This window comes from Chinchilla lanigera, unplaced genomic scaffold, assembly GCF_000276665.1.
Source record: "Chinchilla lanigera isolate Chin_1 unplaced genomic scaffold, ChiLan1.0 scaffold00016, whole genome shotgun sequence".
NCBI lineage: Eukaryota > Metazoa > Chordata > Mammalia > Rodentia > Chinchillidae > Chinchilla > Chinchilla lanigera.
The window spans coordinates 15,283,746-15,303,080 of record NW_004955417.1 but is presented as its reverse complement, the minus strand read 5'-3'; the positions used below and the strand labels follow the sequence as shown (position 1 = coordinate 15,303,080).

The window sequence follows — 19,335 nt, the reverse complement described above, 5'->3', positions numbered from 1 at the left end:
GTATATATGACAGATAATAGGAAAAAAGGTACTGTAATCCAGTGCAGGCAGTGTATCTAAAAGTGTACCTCGATTTAGAGTACAATTGCCTTACATGTTTTGTATGTTATTTGGCATATTAGTCTGGTTTTCAATCTATATATATATGGTAATTAACTTTATAAGGGCTTATAAATAAATGAACCTGATGCTGGAAAAGTAAAAGGGGATAGACGGAAGGAGATAAAGAAGGAAATTGCAATGTGTTATGTACATGTACCAGTCTCCTACAGTGGAGTAATCATCTATTGCAAATGTAGAGACAGGGAAAGAGAAATAGTTGTAGATATAGATAGATCATACTTTTCTGCATGAGGCCCTAGGTTTGGTCTCCAGTACAATAAAAAATTTTCAGAGGTTTTTGGGTTTTTTTGTGGTTTTTTTGTTTGTTTGTTTGGTTGTTTTTTTTTTTTTTTGGTCTTTTTAAGACAGGGTTTCGCTATGCAGTTCAGGCTGCCCTTGAGCTCACTTTGTAGGCCAGGCTGGTCTCGAACTCCCAATGATCCTCCTGCTTCAGCCTCCCAAATGCTGGGATTGCAGGTGTGCACCACCATACCTGGCTTAAAAAAAGTATTTTTATTTTGCTTGTGATGGATTTATTGAGACAAACTGTTCTTACCAGCATATAGTAGTTTACTTATTATTTATAGTATATTACACAAAAACAATGAGTAGTATGAGACAGAATAAGCAAATTAAGTCATCTTACATTTATTTAGAATTGCAGTTTAGCTTTAAAAGAATTACAGTAACAATCATTTTGGCAGTTACTAAAATCACTATAAGATACCTCTACCTCACTAGTAATTACCTGTTTTTCTTCTTAACAAACATGATGAATTAGCCTTCCTTTTGAGCTATAAGTTTATGTGTATTATCCTTCAAGTCATGATAAGATGTCAAGATTAGACCTGGGTGACTTGCTGAAAATGACAAAGATAAAGTCAGGTGTTCTGGCACACACCTGTAATCTCTACACTCAGGAGGCTGAGGCAGGAGGACCACTGTGAGTTCGAGGCCAGCCTGCGCTACATAGTAAGTTCAAGATCAGCCAGGACTACATAGCGAGGCCCTGTCTCAAAACAACAAAACTGAACTAAAAGTTAATAAGATTGTTAGAAGAGTGCATGTATCTGTTAGAATGCTCCTTTCTGTATTTTCCTCTTGAAAAGAAATAATCTTTTTTAATGTTTAATTTTTGCTATATTTTTGTTAATGTACTAGTAGAATAAACTTATATTTTATATTATTGGGCATTATATGTTATATTATTTTCTATTTAGTTAAATTACAGGTTTTAGTTAAAGTACTAAGTTTTAGTATCTTAAGAAGCAGGTCTTAAAACATTATTTGTTGAGTGGATTTTAAATAAACATCCCAGTCTAATCCATAGTTGTTCCTATTTATAGGGCTATAATTTTAATAAGGACCAGATGGTGAGGGTCTTAAGTTTTTGTGTAGAGAACATGGCATGTGCCTCACTGAAAGAGTGATACACATCTGTGCACTTTATTTGAGTAATGGCACCATGCTCGTCCAGAAGGCCTGGAGGTGGCTTCCCTTCTCAGCGCCAGCTCGACAGCATCCTCAGGGCCCGCCTGTAAAGGGCTCACTTTCCTAGGCAGAATTACTCTGTCCTTCATGTTCTGTGGCACTCTGTGTAGCTCACTTAAACACTTGCATCGATGGTCACATATGATTTGTTTCAAGGAATTTATTTTATGTATTGTCAGTAATGGATATTTTTCATGTAATTTAATCATTAGTATAATTTGTAAGTCCATCTAAAATGTTGCCTTTGGAAAGATGCTTCTTTGTACACTTATACACTGAAATCAATTTGGATAACTTCAAATAAAATTAAAATCTACTTGGTAAATTTAATAAAAGCTACTTCTTATATTTTTGAATCTGAGAGGGTAAAAGGGATTGGATATGCGATTTTAAATGATCAAAGTAAAAAAAAAAGAAACATTTCAAAATTATGAAGATACAAAATAAGTATAGATAAAAATACCCTTAAGCATTACTAAACCACCATGAATACCTCTGTATTTTATGTTATGTAAATAATCAGTCAGAGGAATTTCATCATTAAAATGATTATTTACTACAATTACCAATCATAATTTATTATTAATATAAATATCCTCCCTAAAACATGATCTCTTCAGCATAGAATTTTAACAAAGCTCTACAGTTAATTTTCTGTTTAAATTAGAATTAATATTTTTTCTAAAAAATGAAAAACTGTCTCATTTATTAAACTGTGTTTACTTTTTAAAACAAGATAATTACATAATAATAAAATAATAATGTAATGATAATCATAACATTATGATTATTTTGTTCCACTTCAGCACAGAATTCACACTATGCACTAAAAAGTACTTTTTATCATGGTCACAAAACTGTAATGACTGTTAAATTCTTAAACAACGTAGTCTTGTGTTCTATATCATCCAGTCAGTTCTTTCTTTTTTTGGTATTTCTTTTAAAAAGACACCATAAAAATATAAAGGAGATAAAAAAGGAGAGGAACAGAGAGTGAGAAGTAGCCAAATGCTATTATACTCATGCTGCAAATTTCTACAGCCAAAATGAAAGCAAATAGAAGTTGATAACTTAGGCTAATTAGACTCTTTGTTTTTATTTATTAAAACATAGCTGATTTTGTGTATTCTGTTTTGGACAGCCCATGGAGAGTAAGTGGATATCTTCGTCTTGTGAAATTATTGCTTTTCGTAAAGCATTATTGAATCCAGTTACTGCAAGACAGTTTCAACGTTTTGTGACTCTCAAAGGAGATTTATTGGGAAATGGGGTGCTCTTTTGGCAAGAAGTACAAAAATATAAGGTACTGTGTTGAGAGTTGGGAAAATTTTGAGGAGGAATGCATTAACACATCAGAGTCTGAACTTTAGCTTTATGGGCAAGATTTGTGCAAAATATCCCAGTCTTTCTAGCTTCATACACGTTCTTAAATTTGGAAATGCTTATTGCTCATTGTCTAGATAAACTTATAATATACAGTGAAGAGTAAGGGTGAGCCCTAAAATGATAATATTGAGTTTTTTAAGGACAGCATTAACATACATTATGACCAAATGAGTACAATATTTCTTGAAGAGTTTTAACTGCATATCTGTATCTCATGTAGGATAACTGTATTATATATGTTTATAGGCCATATATGTACCATGTCAATGTACTGTACACATTTTTTTCTTGAAGATACCTGTATTTAATACATCTATATAACTACCCAGCCATATTGAGAGCAATAGCAATTAAAGATACTTACAGATAAATCAAAAGAGATGAGAAAGGCTTTTTATTAGAAAAATAGCCTAATTTAAGTAAAAGAACAAGAAACTGGGCATGGGGGCACATGCCTATAATCCCAGCACTCTGGAGGCTGAGGCAGGAGAATTGCCGTGAGTACAAGGCCAGCCTGGGCTACCTAGTGAGTTCAGTGCCAACCTGAACTGTGTAGTGAGACCTTGTCTCAAAAAGACTAAATAAATAAATAAAAGAACAAGGGGTTAGGCGCAAAGGCAGGTTTGTTTTTGTTTTCGTTTTTGTTTTTGTTTTGTTTGTTTTTTTGCTTTTCAGGCTTGTGTTTAATAGATTCATATAGAATCTTTGCCTTTAGAAGGAGGGACTTTCCCTGTTACGCTTTGTAGATTGCAGTAAAGAAATGTCTTCAAGTAGCTAGGCATGGTTGCATATGCCTGTAATTCCAGCACATGGGAGGCTGAGGTAGGAGGATTATTGTGAGTTTGCAGCCAGTCATGTGGTACATAGTGAGCTGAAGGCCAGCAGGAACGATATACCAAGGCCGTATGTCAAAACAAAACAAAACAAAACAAAAAATGTCTTTAAGAACCTAAGGTATCTAGTGTCGGCTTACATGCTCTTAGGGGTAAAGGCTTATTTGCCTACAAGCAGCCTGTTTTATTTTTAAAAGTAATGCTAAAGGTTAGGAGTATAATGCTTTCAGTTGGCCCACAGTTTTAAGTACATATTATGCTACACTGATACGGTTGCTCAGTATATAGTTAGTGACTGCTCAGTAAACCTCAGGCTTCCCCACATTCCATGAAACTATTTCTACCCTTTTCTGTTGCCAACTGTTTTGTACTATTCTCAGCCCAGGCTGTAACAGAAAAAAGAAATTTCAGGGAAGGTTTTTCACCATCTTTCACATGAATAATATTTTTAAAAGTGTTTTGAGAATTATAAAGGAAGTAGAGTCTGTTCCCACAATAGGCAGTTTTTCAGTGTGGGTGGGCAGAATTATCTTTAAGATTATATGAACATGATTAACCCCAACCCTGCAAAGATAAGTGGTATTGAAATAAGCCTTAAAAATGGGGACTTGAAAAAAACCACATAGAGTCAACCCTTAGTTTGTAGCTGCTAGTCGTCTCCATCTTAATATCCTTTCTGTGGTATAGCATCCAGGGCTTACAATAGCAAGTAGCTTTATTTAAAAATATTTTAAAATATGTTATAAAATTAAAAATCGTGCAATGGGAGTAAACTTACTCATCTGAGAAGCATCTATTAAATATCAAATGTGCCAGCCTTTATGCTAGATTATAAGAATGATCAGGTGAATACAGCACATGGCCCATCCTCTGGGAGGAAGACATCCATGAAAACAAATATTAGAAAATTATGTTGACCCTGATCCATGTTCTGATGAGGTATAGCTTAGCACAAAGGAGGTGACACTGGGGATGGAAGGATGGGAAGTTATCACATTAATAATATCCCTTGGTTATTGAGGGCCACAATCTCCTGAACGAGTATATAGCAAAGGCTAAATAAAAAGAGGCAAATGGAAAGATTTCAGGGCCCCAGGAGGATCAAAGCCCTCTCATAGAATTCAGGATTCTCTCAGGGCTAAGATCAGAACTTTCTCTGGGTGGCCCATATTTATTTGGTTATCAGAAGAAGGGAAGGGAGTGCTCAAAAAGGGCAGAACCACTCAAGGACTTCTCCAAGTTAAGTATTAAATTAATCCATAATAAGGATTAAATTAATCTACCCAGGAGTGAGATTTCTGAGGCTATAGTCTTTATCTAGTTGAGATCAGATCCAGGTGTCCTTGGCTGTGATCTTGTCTAATTATTTGAGGCTTCCTGGCTTCATCTGCCATTACAGGTTTTAGTAGGGATTAGTGACTCACAGAGGTTCACTTATTATCAGTCCATCTCCCACTTCCAGAAAAGTGGCCAAGGCTTTGGACAGAGTCACAAGTAAACATAAAAAGCCAGTTGGTTAATTTAAGTCCTGCTTGGGGCAGCTTCATAGTTGTCACCATCAGGAGGTCAGGACAGCTTCAGCAGAAGTAATGCTATTTGCATTTGACTTGAGGAAGTTCACCAAGTGAAAGATATTCCTCCTGGCAAAGCCTTGTGAACTAGCCTTCTATGGTTTACTCTTACTGTTTACTGTCTGCTTGATACTGTCCTAATGCTTTTTATGTGATAATGAATCTGTTCTTTTCAAGAACCCTATGGGCTCAAGAACGTTATTCTTACAGAATCCTGAGAGGTCAAAGATGTTATTTAACAGACAAAAAAGCTAAAACATAGAAAAGTTAAGAAAATCCCAACATCATAACAGGTGATTGATAGAAATAGAATTTGAACCCAGTTATTCTATTCTAAAGCTCATGTCTTTAACTACAAAACTATGCTGCCTTTCAGTAATGATTGTGGTAATCTACAAAGAGCTACATGGAGTAATCCTAATCAAACATTGTTCTGGATTGTGACAAGTTATAAAGGATCAGATATACAGCAAAGTAACATTTGTTACTGAATCATGATACAACTCCAAAACAAAATACCCTGCAGCCAGTAAAAATCATGTTGTAGGCAGGAAATAGTCAGTGATGGAAAAAGAGTTTCTTTAAAACTAACTACTAGAAAACAGTATGATTTAGTAAAAAAATGTATTGTGTGTACATGTGTTCCTGTAAAGACTGGAAGAACATAGCCATCCAATGAATATTTATTGAGCCTCTACCAAGGGCCAGGCTAAATCCTGAGGATACAACAGTCATCAAAATGTCATCCCTCATAGAGCTTACAGTATGTCCAGAGAAGAGACAAGTGAGTGGTAGACAAGGCGATTGTAAGAGTGGGATCAGGGTGAGTGTGAGGAGACCCAGGATGCTATGGGAGTAGGCAAAATATGTGCAACATTTACATTTAGCTTTCACATGTAACTTTTGCCAAACATGCATAATGTTTTCCATGACTGGTACCCGAATTTTTGTTTCTTTAATGATATCCATAAGACAGGTACCCATAAGATAAGTATCCATAAGACAATGACTGGCATACACTGGGCACTCAATAAATTTTGGCTCATTTTTAACCTAGAATTAGAAGTTTCCAAATTGGTTTGCTTCAACTGATTTAGAAAATAGTGTCTTTGATAGCAAAATGCTATAATTCAAGCTAAGCTATTTCTTTATTAAGAAAAAGAAGAGTCCTACATCGGCTTCAAAAATAGATCATTTTAATGTACGGTCATTATTTTCAAGTTCTTTATCTATAATAAAAACTTAAAAGAGGATATTGTGATGGGACAACTGGAAGTACTTAAGGTACAAAATGATATGAGACACCTGTTCTCCACCAGCAGGCCCACTTTCGTTGGTGGCCTTTCTGAGCCTGAGTCACTTTGTACAGAGCAGTCTAGACGGGAAAGCTTCCACAAACATCGCCTGGAAGCTGAGTTAGATGCCCGTTCTCCATGTTCTCCTGGGACCTTTTGTATTCCTCCACTTTAAATAGTTTATGCACTGTTACAGTTTTGAGTAACGTGTTTTCATGCTTATATTCCAGCAGAGATTGATGCTCTTAAGGGTATAGGCTGGGTCTGGGCTCAGCTCGGGGTCCAGGGTGCAGTAGGCACTCAGTGTACAGTTGTTAAATAAATAAAAGTAGGCACGAAAGTTGTTGGCCCTTGGTCTAGAGAAACACATGACTAGGATTAAAGGAAGTCTGTGTCTGTGTAGGGCACATGTGTCAGAGTCTTAGTTTCTTCAAATCAGAGAGGCAGAAAAGCTATGATTTTTTAAAGATATCTTTGACACGCCCCAGTGCCCTGTTAACCTAAACTTAAAGTGCATAGCTCAACTAGAATACTTACTGACACAATTCTCTAAAGTGTTCTACTGATGCAGCGTCATTCTCCTCTGCTTTGCTCCTTCTCGTTCAGGATTTGTGCCATTCCCATTGTGATGAGTCTGTCATCCAGAAGAAGATCACAACTATTATCAACTGCTTCATTAATTCCTGTGTTCCACCAGCTTTACAGATTGACATTCCAGTAGAACAGGCGCAGAAGATTATTGAACACAGGAAGGAATTAGGGCCGTATATATTTAGAGAGGCACAGGTAAGATACTAGTTCATGTGGCTACGCATATTTTAAGATAGTTTGGCAATCTATATTTTCTTTGAAAGTCTTACATTACTCATATTTGGCAAGATATGAATCCTCCCAATACTAGAATCTATTCTATTTAATTTAAATTATCTTCTCGGAGGTAACCTATATGCTCATCAACAGATGAAGCAATAAAGATAATGTGGAATATATACACAATGGAGTAATACTCAGACATAAAGAAGGATAAATTTGAGGGGCCGGGCATGGTGGTGCACACCTGTTATCACAGCACTTGAGAGGCTGAGGCAGGAGGATTGCAGTGAATTTGAGGTCAGCCTGGACTACATAGTGAGTTCAAGGCCAATCCTGCACTACATAGTGAGACATTATTTAAAAAAGAAGAAAAGAAAAAAGAAAGATAAATTTGAGTCATTTTTAGGAAAATGGATGCACTTTGAGACCATAACACTAAGTGAAATAAATCAGAAACAGGTTAAATATTGCATAGTTGCTCTTACATGAGAAATCCAAAGTATAAATAATTCAAAGGAAAAAAAAATAGATGATTGGAAGTAGGGAGATAGACTTTGTGGAGCTGGAAGGGAGTCTGGGGATGGGAGAGATGGGGGATGGGGAAGTAAAAGGGTTAATAGTGCATGTGTGTACCAGTTGCTCATGATGAATGTATTAATTATTTATCTGAAACATGTACTAATAAAGTAAAAAGTTTAAAAATAATTTAACTTTTCCATATGCCACCAACATGTAAAAAACTAGTAACATCCATGTTATTTTATTAATGATAGTGTACAGCAAGTAAAATTAAATAAGACATTTTGGCTTTCTGTGATCACCATTTTTGTTTTTCACGAAAGCTAGTGTCACCTCCATTTCCCACCATTCATATCTCCTTTTAAAATATCTGCTACCACAAAAATGTATAAAATATGTGTGCCTCAAGATTTGTATATTTTTAAAGATTGGAATATTCACATAGCTCATAAAATAAGTGAGAGAAGTTTTAAGTATTCAACCAACATAAAGTACACAAACTCATGAAAGGAAAATCATGGCTGTTAACCTGCTCAAGTTACTTCTTTTTAAGATAAATAATAGAAAACATTGACTTGGTGAACATAATTTATTTGCATTTTGAAAAGCCTTTTAGTGATGTTGCTCCTAAAAAATGATTAAGAAAAATAAATTATACTGGGGGTAATAGGGAAGGCCATGTCATGAATTAAGTGATATGAAACAGAGATTTAGAACATGATTGCCCTTGAGCATGGAAAAAGGCCATTATTCCTTAACGTTCATTTGTGAACCAGCTGTGTTCTAAGTCCTCTAAGGAACTGAAAGCGGGCTTGCAATCCAAATTATGCATTAAAAAAGGCGAAAATATAGAGGTATGATTGAAGAGGTGCTAGAGAGAAATAGAGAAAACACTGTGCCAGAACTATAGAATCTGTTAATGAAAACATCTTAGGGAAAATTTAGCCTTGCCTGGGGTTACTGATAAACCAGGCCAGAACTTGCCCATCTGTTTTTAAAAGCTTGAGTCTGATGGGTACATGTCTGGAGCTGCTGACGTAGGTTGGTTCCAGCACCTTCTTCAGGAACTGTAGCCACTTGCTTTATCAGCGGCTTCTAGCCAATAAGCTCTACCTGATTTCCTAAAATAGAGTCACAGATACGGACTCTAGAGCATCTGAAAACACAAAAGCTTTATTTGGGGGTTTCATCTCCCTGAATCTTCCATTCTTCCTGTTTTCCTAAGAATACTTAGAAGATGGCGTCCCCTTCTACCAGGGTGTTCAAGCCAGAGATGTGGCTACCATTTTCATGTCTTTCCTCGCCTTTGTTTCCTTATCCACGTATCTAAACAGTCTTTCAAACGGATCTATTTGTCTCCTTGTTATCTGTCATATTATGCATTTTTCTCCAGCTGACCCCACTACCTCACTTCAGACCTGCAACCGATTTCACATCAGTTACCAAACTCCCTGCCTCTGGGCTCTCTCCAATTCATTCAAGCTAACTGCAAACAGAACAATCTTTTTCAAAATATGTATCTAATCACACCACTTGTGGGCATAAAATGTTTCACTTGCCCTCATCTGCCCTCAAATGGAGTCCTTATTCCTACATCCTTCCCAGCTACATCTCCTACATCTCTTCCTGTCTTACTGCAGTGGCCTAGTCTTCCCTCCTGAGCTTTGTGTACTGTCATCTTCTCCCGTTCCTAAGTCCTGCTCATAACACTTACCACATAAAATGGTATGTCCTCATGTCTGACTTCCCCTTTCGGTTGTAAGCTTTTTGAGGGTAGGGAATATTTTTTATTTAGCTTTGTGGCCCAAATACCTGGCACAGAGCAGGCATTTTGACTACATGAATAAGTGACATGAGAGATTTGTCATGAACAACAAGAATAAAATCACATTGAAAATGACAGCAAAGTTGACCAAAAGAGCTGAAATACTAAATGAAAAAACTGCTATTTTAGCATTATTGTTCATATAACCTCTAAAGTTTCATCGCTCAGCCAAGTTTTTACTGGTCCCTTTACTCCGACTAAAACCATTCCTCATCTGCTGACAATAATGAAAGTAGTTCTAGATTTATTAAAATATTTTTTACTCACAATTTGGTTATCTTTTAAGGTTCTAAAAATAATGACAGATACTAACCTAAAATCTCAGTTGCTTGTTTTAGAAATAGAGCACTTGTATGCCTTTCACTGAAACATTGTATCCTAATGGGGTAATTTCAAATAAGGGGTAAGCCTCCATGTAACTACATGCCTACATTGGAGAGTTGGAGATGGCTTGGATGTTGGGAAACAGAACTGAGGAGAGCCAATATCGGGTCATAGAAGAGTAGTAATAGTTAAGCTTCTGAAGTTCATAATAACTGCTATAATCCCTTAACATTGGAAAAGGGGATTTACTTAATTAAGTGAATGGTGGGTAAATGTAAATGAAAATATCTTAAAAGCTTGCATCTTCAAATAAACGATCTCTCAATTTTACCGTCACACTGTCAAGAGGCTATAGGATTCAGTGATAAAACTGCATTTTAAAGGGAAATTTTAGAATTACTAGTAACATTCATGTATGGAAAAGAGGAGTAAAGAACTATGGCAGTTCAGGACTTTGTTGATCACTGCAGCATTTACTTTTTAAAATTATCCTCTTTTTCCCTAACAATTTGACTTTGAGCCTAATGGGATGGTTTAGTTTTTGTTGTTGTTGTTGTTGTTGTTGTTTTTTTTTTTTTCAGAGCATTAGGTAAAGGTTATTCCTAGTCATGAGATGTTGGGCTTGATTCGAAGTGGCAAGTCCTACCTACTTGAAAGTAATGTATACCTCTGGAACTAATGGAAAAACTTGGCACAGGAATTAGAGCAACTATTCTTATCTCTATAAATATCACAATTAATCACTTAATGTAAAGTGTCCTCGTAGAAAGCATTTGTCTAGGATATCATTTGGCTTTTTAAATGTTACTTTTCTTGCTCTCGCATAAAAGAGAGATTATATCATTTAAAAGTTACTCAGAGATTTATTCTTAGATCTGCAGCCTCGTTTAAGAGCTTTTCCAGAGGCAAAATGGTATTTCCTTTCTCTAAAAGAAAGAAGAAGTGGTGGGGGAGTTTCTCTTGATGAACTGAATACTTGGAATACTTGCATAAAACAGCAGAGTGTGTGGCAGATCAACTACTATAGATTTTAAAAGAAAACATAAATTTATTTTTAAAAAGACCTAATGGATTCTTTATTAATACAATCAATTGGTTAGGGAAACAAAGAATAAAGTGACTTTTAAGTATTTGGTATATGTTTTTCTTTTTAAAGAAAGTCTTCTCATTGGTAATAAAAAACACTGATGATAAGCATGTGCTGAACTGAACTATACTAAGAAGTCTGGAGACAATAAGTTGGAGGAAACATGGTGTGTATTAAAGATAGAATACTTAATCCATTATTATGGTGAATTAGAGTTTAAATCAGTACATTTGTATAAAATTGTAACCTGAGACATACTTTGTTTTTTATGCAGATGACAATTTTTGGGGTTCTGTTTAAATTTTGGCCACAATTTTGTGAATTTAGGAAGAATTTGACTGAGGAAAAAATTATGAGTGTTTTAGAGAGAAGACAAGAGTACAATAAGAAAAAGAAATTGTCAGTCATAGATGATGAAAAAATTGGAAAGGTAAGACAACTCGTTTTGATTTAATCACACTTACGTTTTATGTGTGAATTGTAGAAGAAACTGGGCTAGGAAACACAGAGAAAAGTTAGCGAATACGGATTTTAGTAGCCTCTCAGGCTTCGTCTGGAGGTTTCAGACTTGTTTTTTAATCGCTCAGGCTACAGTTTACATATCATCTCTTCTCTGTGATGGCTTCCTTGACTCTCCTAGGCCACACAAGCAGTATCCACTGCAGTTATGCTCCTTCTTCTCATAAATCACACTTTTATTGTCCTGTAATTGCACTTGTGCTTGTGCCGTCTTTGCTGATGGAGCTCTTCAAAGATAGTATCTGCCTTATTCACCCATGTTTCATAAACACTTATATTAACATCCAAGACATGCTCAATTGTTAATCATTGTACATTGGTTAAAAGCAGGAAATGAACAAATGAATGAATGAACAAATAATTTATATCGGCATTTTTAGTATTAAAATTACAGGATGAAACCATGAAATTTGTAAGTATAAGTCACAAACTGGCCAGCCTGCCTCCATTTCTCCAGATAACCCCAGATGTTTATTTATTTATTTTGGTACGGAGATTCGAACACACGACCTCATGCTTGTTAGGCAAGTGCTGTGCCACTGACCTATATCCCTGGCACTCCCAGATATTTATATTGTACATTTTGTACTTGGTTATGGAAATGAAAATTGTCCTCAATTGACCTTCTGATTTGGCCATACTTGTTAACTGGTAAGAACTAACAGGGTTAGGTACAAAATATTGACATTTGAAAATTGTAGAGTAATCCTAAAGACTTCACATTTTGAATATTTCAGGAGGTGAGTCTTGCTATGTTGCCCATGCTCTTCTTAGATTTCTAGGGCTCAAGTGATTCTTCTGCCTCAGCTTCCTAAGTGCTGGGATTACAGGTACATGTTGCCATGCTGAAAATGCCCCCTTCCCCCCCGAGCCACTAGACTTCAGTTTGTTAATTGCCCAGGTAATAGTTCCTGTTCCAGGTGCAGTTGCTCCTGTCTCATAGAAGCACCTGATCACTGTGATGCATAGCTGGTCACTGTGATGCACATTGCATAAACCAGTCCCCAGTTGACAAGCCATTCTACCTCTGTACTTCCTGCTTTATTATCCCATATAAACCCTAGACCACCAGAGACCAGGGCTTGATATTCTGGGAATGAGCGGGATCAGTGCCCGTCGACATAAATAAATCTGCCTCCAAATCCTGGGTGTTGTTTCAGTGTTCCTGCTTGCTGTTGCACTGCCAGGCTACTTTCAAATACTCTCCTTATATACAGTAAACATACTGGTACCACTTATTAGTAGCTGTAAATTTTACACTTGTATTTATTAATTTTGAAAATGTAAAGATGGCCCATAGAGTAGCAGATGTTTGGTTCAAAATGTTGTTGTCAGTGCAGGTGGATGAGTAAATGAATATAGGAAACCTATGAGTTTTTGTAACATGAAATGAACGGGTAAGTATGAAAAAAAAAGAATGTAGGAAGCATGATTTTTTATAACATAAAACGTGCTTTGAAAAAACTGTTACTTTGCAAAATGTAGGTTTCACTAGGTAATAGTAGGCATGACTTTTAACTCTCTGAGTCTCAATTTTATCTGTTAACTAATGGTAACATTATTACTTTCTCATGATTCACAGGGGATTAATTGAGATGGTCTGATCTATATAAAAGACCCTATGTAAGCCATTGCACTACGTAATTATAAGGTATTATTTGATCATTTGAAACAGTTATAGTACAGTGAGTAGGAGAATAGTCTCTAAAGTCAGACTGTCTGGCTTCGAATACTGACCTTACCATTTATTACTTCTGTTATCTTAGTCAAATCACCTCACTTTGGAAAACTTCATTTTTTTTTCAATAAAATGAAGGTAGTAATACAACTTACATCACAGTAGGATTAATAAAGCACAGTGCATGTCATAAAGTAAATGTTCATTATAGTAATAGTGTAGCAGTAATTGTCCCTTTTTATAAAAGAAATAATGTCAAATATGTCTTTCGTTTTTATTTTCATCTAGGAATTAACTAGCTCTGCATAGTCTGAAGAAAGTTATTATAGGACAAAGAGATACTCATTTTTTTTTAGGAAATTAACAAATGGTTGTTGTATTACATATCATTATCTTCAAATTGGTTACTCAGTTAAACAAATATAGGCATATAAGACTGCTCAATTAAACATTAACTGCTCCTTTCCATTAAGCAATAGAAATTAGTAGTATGATTATCTTAGCTATCTTGTGTGTGTGTATATATATATATATTTTTCCCCTTCTTTCTTTCTTTTCTATTTTCTCTCATCCCAGTTGTTCTTTCCTTTTGAGCAGTTTCTTTCCCTTTTACAATATCTATTGCCTCTTTTACATTTTATTTACTCTTTCAGGTTGTTACACTAGTGAGACAATACAGTGTTTACACATACAGGTCTGATTTACTTCTCTTACGAGTATGGTCTCTAGGTGCATCCATTTACCTATAAAAGCCTCAAGTTTATCTTTCTTTATAGCTGAGTAATATTCTATTATATAAAAATACCACATTTTTTTTATCCATTCCTCAGTTGATGGGCATTTGTGTTGCTTCCACGATTTAGCTATGACAAATTGTACTGCTATAAACATGGGTGCACATATATTGCTGTGGTATGTTTTTAGTTCTTCTGGAAAAATACCCAAAAGGGAAATAGCTGGGTTGAATGGGACCTTTAATCTTAGCTTACCAAAGAAACTCCAGACTGATGTCCACGGTGGTTGCTCCAGTCTACACTACCAGCAACAGTGGAGAAGTGTTCCTTTTTCCCCACAGCCTCACCAGCATTTGCTATTGGTTGATGTCCTGATGATACCCATTCTTTCTGGGGTGAGATGTGGGTATAGTTTCGTGGCATAAGCACCTGCTTTACAATTGCAAGGTCCTGAGTTTGATTCCCAGTACCAAACCCCTCCCCCAAAAATGGGAGATACTCATGAAAAAGTTTCACCTAGTTTAATATAAAGTACTTAAAGTGAATAGTGTCAAATTCATTAACAGATGATCACAGTGATTTAACTAAGTAAGAATTTTAAACTTTTAAGTGGCAAAAATGAACTAGGTTATAAGATATTTTGGGAAATATATGATGTAAGTTATAAAAATAAGTCAGGAAAAAAGGAAAATATTCTTAACAGTAATTTGGACAAAGAGCATTAAATAGGCAGTTCACAAAAGAAATACAGATGACTAAAAGCACTAAAAGATGTTCACCCTCACCAGTAACCAAAGACATGAATACTGACAACAAAGAAAATACAGGCAATATCCGGTGCTGATATGAGGAGAAAACATACAAATTTGTACATTATTGGAGAAAATCTAAATGGTACTTTTTGAGAGCAGTTAATCATTCTTTTTAAATCAGCAAACACACTTCTAGAAATATATTCTAAAAGAGAATAAAAATGCACAAAATGTATGTACATGGCATCATTATAATAATACAAAGTTGGAAATGACTTAAATTTCTAGTAGGAGGCATTAAGTTATCTCTGGCATAGCCCCTACTTTCTTGTTGCAAATGATGCTATACTTCATTCACTGTATCATTCAACAAATATTTAAGTGCATAAGACCATTCAGCTGTTGAAAATGGTGATGCAATTTATTCATTTCATCACTCAACAAATATTTGAGTGTATTGTATATGACAGACACCATTCCCCAAATAAACATATTACGGTAAATAACACAAAGGCCCTGCTTACATTCCAGGTCAGTATTTCTTCATATAGGAACATTTTCAGCTCATACTTTCCATGAAAAAGAAGATTTAAAACAGAGTACATACAGTTTGAGTCCAAGTGTTTAAAATTTATTAAAGAAATATTAAAATTTAGAGATCATAATTATTTGTGCATTTTCTCGAGTGAGAAGTCTGGATGTTTATGAAAATGTTTATGATTTTTTTTGTATGCTAAAATTTGGGAGTGATTTTTGCATTTAACTTCATCATTTATCTCACCTGCTTTTAAATATTTTTATATTAGTGTAAAAGAAAATTACAGCTCAAAGGGACAGTCACTTGGTGAAATCTCATTTGTAGCATTCACCATAGAAACTTTTTTCTATGATGTTATGACTTCTTAATTGATATTACCATAGTAGTATCCTTTTTCTCAATAATTTAATGTAATGACAGGTTGGAGTCAGGCAACGTACAAGTACTTCGGGGTCTACTACAAAAACGCCTGCTATACCCAGTGAATCCTTGCTAGGCCTGCAAGCATATGGCCGACAGGTAAGCAGCAAGCAGTCACAGGTCTCCCTTTCTCTGCTGATCACTGAGTAGCGGGACACAATAACTCAGTAACTGGAGAGAACAAGAGGGCTAAAATTACAATGCTAAGAGAGACTGAAACAGAATATCCTCAGAATGTCTTCAGAGAATGTAAGAATTTCGTCCTGAATCGATTTAAAACATTTACTTTGCAAAGCATTTCATGGTCATTTTGACTTTATGGAGGAGCTATAAGTCTCTTGGCACCAGATCCGTTGAATAAGGTGGGTATGGACACGGGGTAATGTTTTTAAATGGCTACCTTTCTGTTGGGTGACACTAGGCAGCAGTATTCATTGTATTTTTTATCATTCTGCCTAAAGACATACAAGAGGACTTCCAGAACTGCTTCAGAAAGTGGAAAGAAAAATGGGATAAATATATTTAGAGCAAGAGGGGGGATTTTGAGAGATTAATGATAGTGTGTCTTTTACTATAACAAAATTTTTTATTTAAGTATTCACCATATATTTTGATCACACTGCATAGTTTTAGAGGCAAAAATTTCCAGAATCAACTTTGAACATTATTTTTCCAGCCAACATGGTGCTACTCAAAGTACATAGAAGCCCTAGAACAAGAAAGAATTCTTCTTAAAATCCAAGATGACCTGGAAAGAAAGTTGCTCACAGGTAATTTTTGCTTCTTGTTTGCAGTTGCTTTGTGATCTTCTATCACAGATTAACTTTAGAGAACTTTGCCATTGCTTGTTGCACTGTTTTTCTTATTTCGCTCACTTTTGTGCAGGCACACCATCTTTTACACATTTTTTTAAGTCTTCTGGCTCAGTTATGTCTTTGAAGAAAAATTTGTCTGCCCAAACCATCCAGAGTGAGTTTCCAGTTCTTTCTTCTTGCCTCTCAACTGGCCATCCATAGTTTGGAGGGACTGACCCCCAAGTTAGGAGGATGTCATTGTGACTGTGTGTCTGTGTGTGTGTGTTCTGTTTGTCTCAACTCTGGTGTCTCTCCTTGCCAAGGAAGGAAGATTAAACTGTATACCTAACACTGCTTCTCTTTCCAGAGTGGTGACAGCACTTAGCCTGTGTTTACGTCCTGCTACCAATAAGTGCAAGGTGAGTCCTAATCTAACACTTGATCACTTCTGCCACATCCCTTTAACACACACACATACCACCTGCACACACATAAACCAAAGCATGTGCCTACACCCCACACACATTCACGCAACACTAACAGATTGATGAACAGAGCATCTTGTCTTCCTCCTCAATGGCACAGTCTCCTGAGCGGTACAAATGCCCCTGAAGAGGGTTCATTGATTGGTTTTATTAACTCCTTATAAATCTTCCTCTTCCACAAAGAACATATGAGGAAGAATGGACTATCACTTAGTTTCCCCCAGGTAAAGTGGGAAATGTAAGAAGGAACTGAAAATCAAGTGGGGGTCCTTTTCCCGTACAGATTTTGATGTACTTACACAGTTTGATCAGATACAGCCTTGAAAAAGGATGCTGGTAGTATAATAATAGCAGATGTGTAAGCCCCTGACTAGATTTTTTCTTTCTTGTTTTGTTTTGTTTTGTCTTTTTTGAGACAAGGTCTCATTATTGCAGTTCAGGCTGGCCATGAACTCACTGTGTAGCCCAAGCCTGGAACTCATAGCCATCCTTCTGCCTAAGCCTCCCAAATGCTGAGATTAAAGGTGTGCACCACCATGCCCAGTGCAGATTCTTCTTTGTTTTTTTGGTTTTTTTTTTTTTTTTTTTAGTTTTTCATTGTTTTGTTTTAGTTTGGTTTTTGTTGGGTTTTTTTTTCTTGTTTTTTTTTTTTGAGACAAGGTTTGACTATGTAGTCCAGGCTGGCCTCAAACTCATGGAAATCTTCCTGCTTCAGCCTCCCAAGTATTGGGATTACAGGCATGTGCCAACAGGCCTGGCTTCTAGCACAGGTTCTTGAAGCTGTTTAAAATTCCCCTTCCTCTTATCTTTTGTCTTGCATATTAGCTACTTGGTTTTCCAGGATCCTTAATTTTCTTGTTTTGGGAGGACTTGATGAATAGGCCTATGTTCTTAACCTGATCATTTTTTTCATCTTCTACTTTACTGTAGCCACTTCCCGCTTCTATCAATTCTCCCACCACTTAGGCCACCCTCATAGTAGTCCCAACATTTAGGACAACATTTTTTTAAATTAAGTTTATTGTTACATTTTAGATACACATAGTGATCACATTCATCATAGGGAATCTGTACCTGTACGTGATATAATTTGATTCTTTTTTCCCCATTCCCCTCCCCTCCCTATTTATAAAGTTTAGTTTCCATTTTTCTTTTCTCTCTCTTCTTTTTTTTCTTTTCCCTTCCTTCTTTTTTCCCTCGCCCTTCCTGTTTCCCCTTCCCATTTGAACATTTTCCTCCTATTCACAATATCTGTTAGACATTTTGGTCCTTATTTACACTTTGAGTTTCTCACACCAAAGAAACAATGCGGTATTTATACATGAGGATATCACTTTTGATCCTGTGACAACCCACTATAAATGTTTGTCACTGTTTGGGGTTTATATTTTCTATAAATGCCATGTTTTCATCCATTTTTTTTTTCTTTTGCAGGAATTCTTTAAGTCAAATTTAACCAACAGGAGAAGCTCAAGTAACTGATTTTGATGGTCTGCGTTAGCACAACCCTAACATCTAAATAAAGTTTGGCTCATTTTGCTTCCATAGTTTTAAAGTTACAGCTATTCTTTACACATAGCTATAACTTTTTTAAACTTTAGAATAAAATACTATCTACTATCTAAGTTAGAAGAATCAAAATAATTAAGGAAGCATATCATGCTTATCAGGTAATCTTTCAATAAATATTCCTTGAGCATTACTTTGTGCCACAAGTATTTGGTTAGCAGATATTTAGCAGGTGACTAGGGAGCATAGCAGTAAACTGACCCAAAGAGAAGAGAATAAAAGGAGGAGCCTTTTCCTATTCATCTCCAGCTATAAAGGAATGATATTAAAGCAGTTGTTCTCACACTGCACAGCACATAAGACTCACATGTGACATTAGCTAGCAGTGTAGGTTCTTGGACCCACGCCTAAGGTGCAGTTCAGTAGTTCTCTAGCAGGACCTAGGGATCACCTCCTTAACAGACACCCGAGGGACTCTGAAGCAGGAGATGCAGGAACCACTCTGAGATAAACTAAGGTGGTAAGAAAAGTGTACCAAGAGATCAAAGCCCTCTTTTGTGCCTCAAAAGGTACATTTGTGGTGAAGAGAATCTAGACATACACCTTGCACACTTGATGTTGGAGGGATGGGAAGCAGCATGAGGAATGACCCAGAGGATC

General features: G+C 36.0%; 1 protein-coding gene across 1 annotated transcript in view; it reads left to right on the top strand.

Moving 5' to 3' along the window:
* Positions 1-18,713, top strand: part of Rgs22 (regulator of G-protein signaling 22) — a gene marked incomplete in the record, with an annotated part of 97,617 nt that extends 78,904 nt beyond the window's left edge. Inside the window, 8 exon segments of the mRNA XM_013512826.1 lie at positions 2,735-2,896; positions 7,285-7,464; positions 11,521-11,676; positions 15,888-15,986; positions 16,564-16,657; positions 16,773-16,856; positions 17,049-17,100; positions 18,601-18,713. Of these exon segments, the coding sequence (XP_013368280.1) occupies positions 2,735-2,896; positions 7,285-7,464; positions 11,521-11,676; positions 15,888-15,986; positions 16,564-16,657; positions 16,773-16,856; positions 17,049-17,056 (783 nt within the window).
* Between the last annotated feature and the right edge of the window lie 622 nt (positions 18,714-19,335).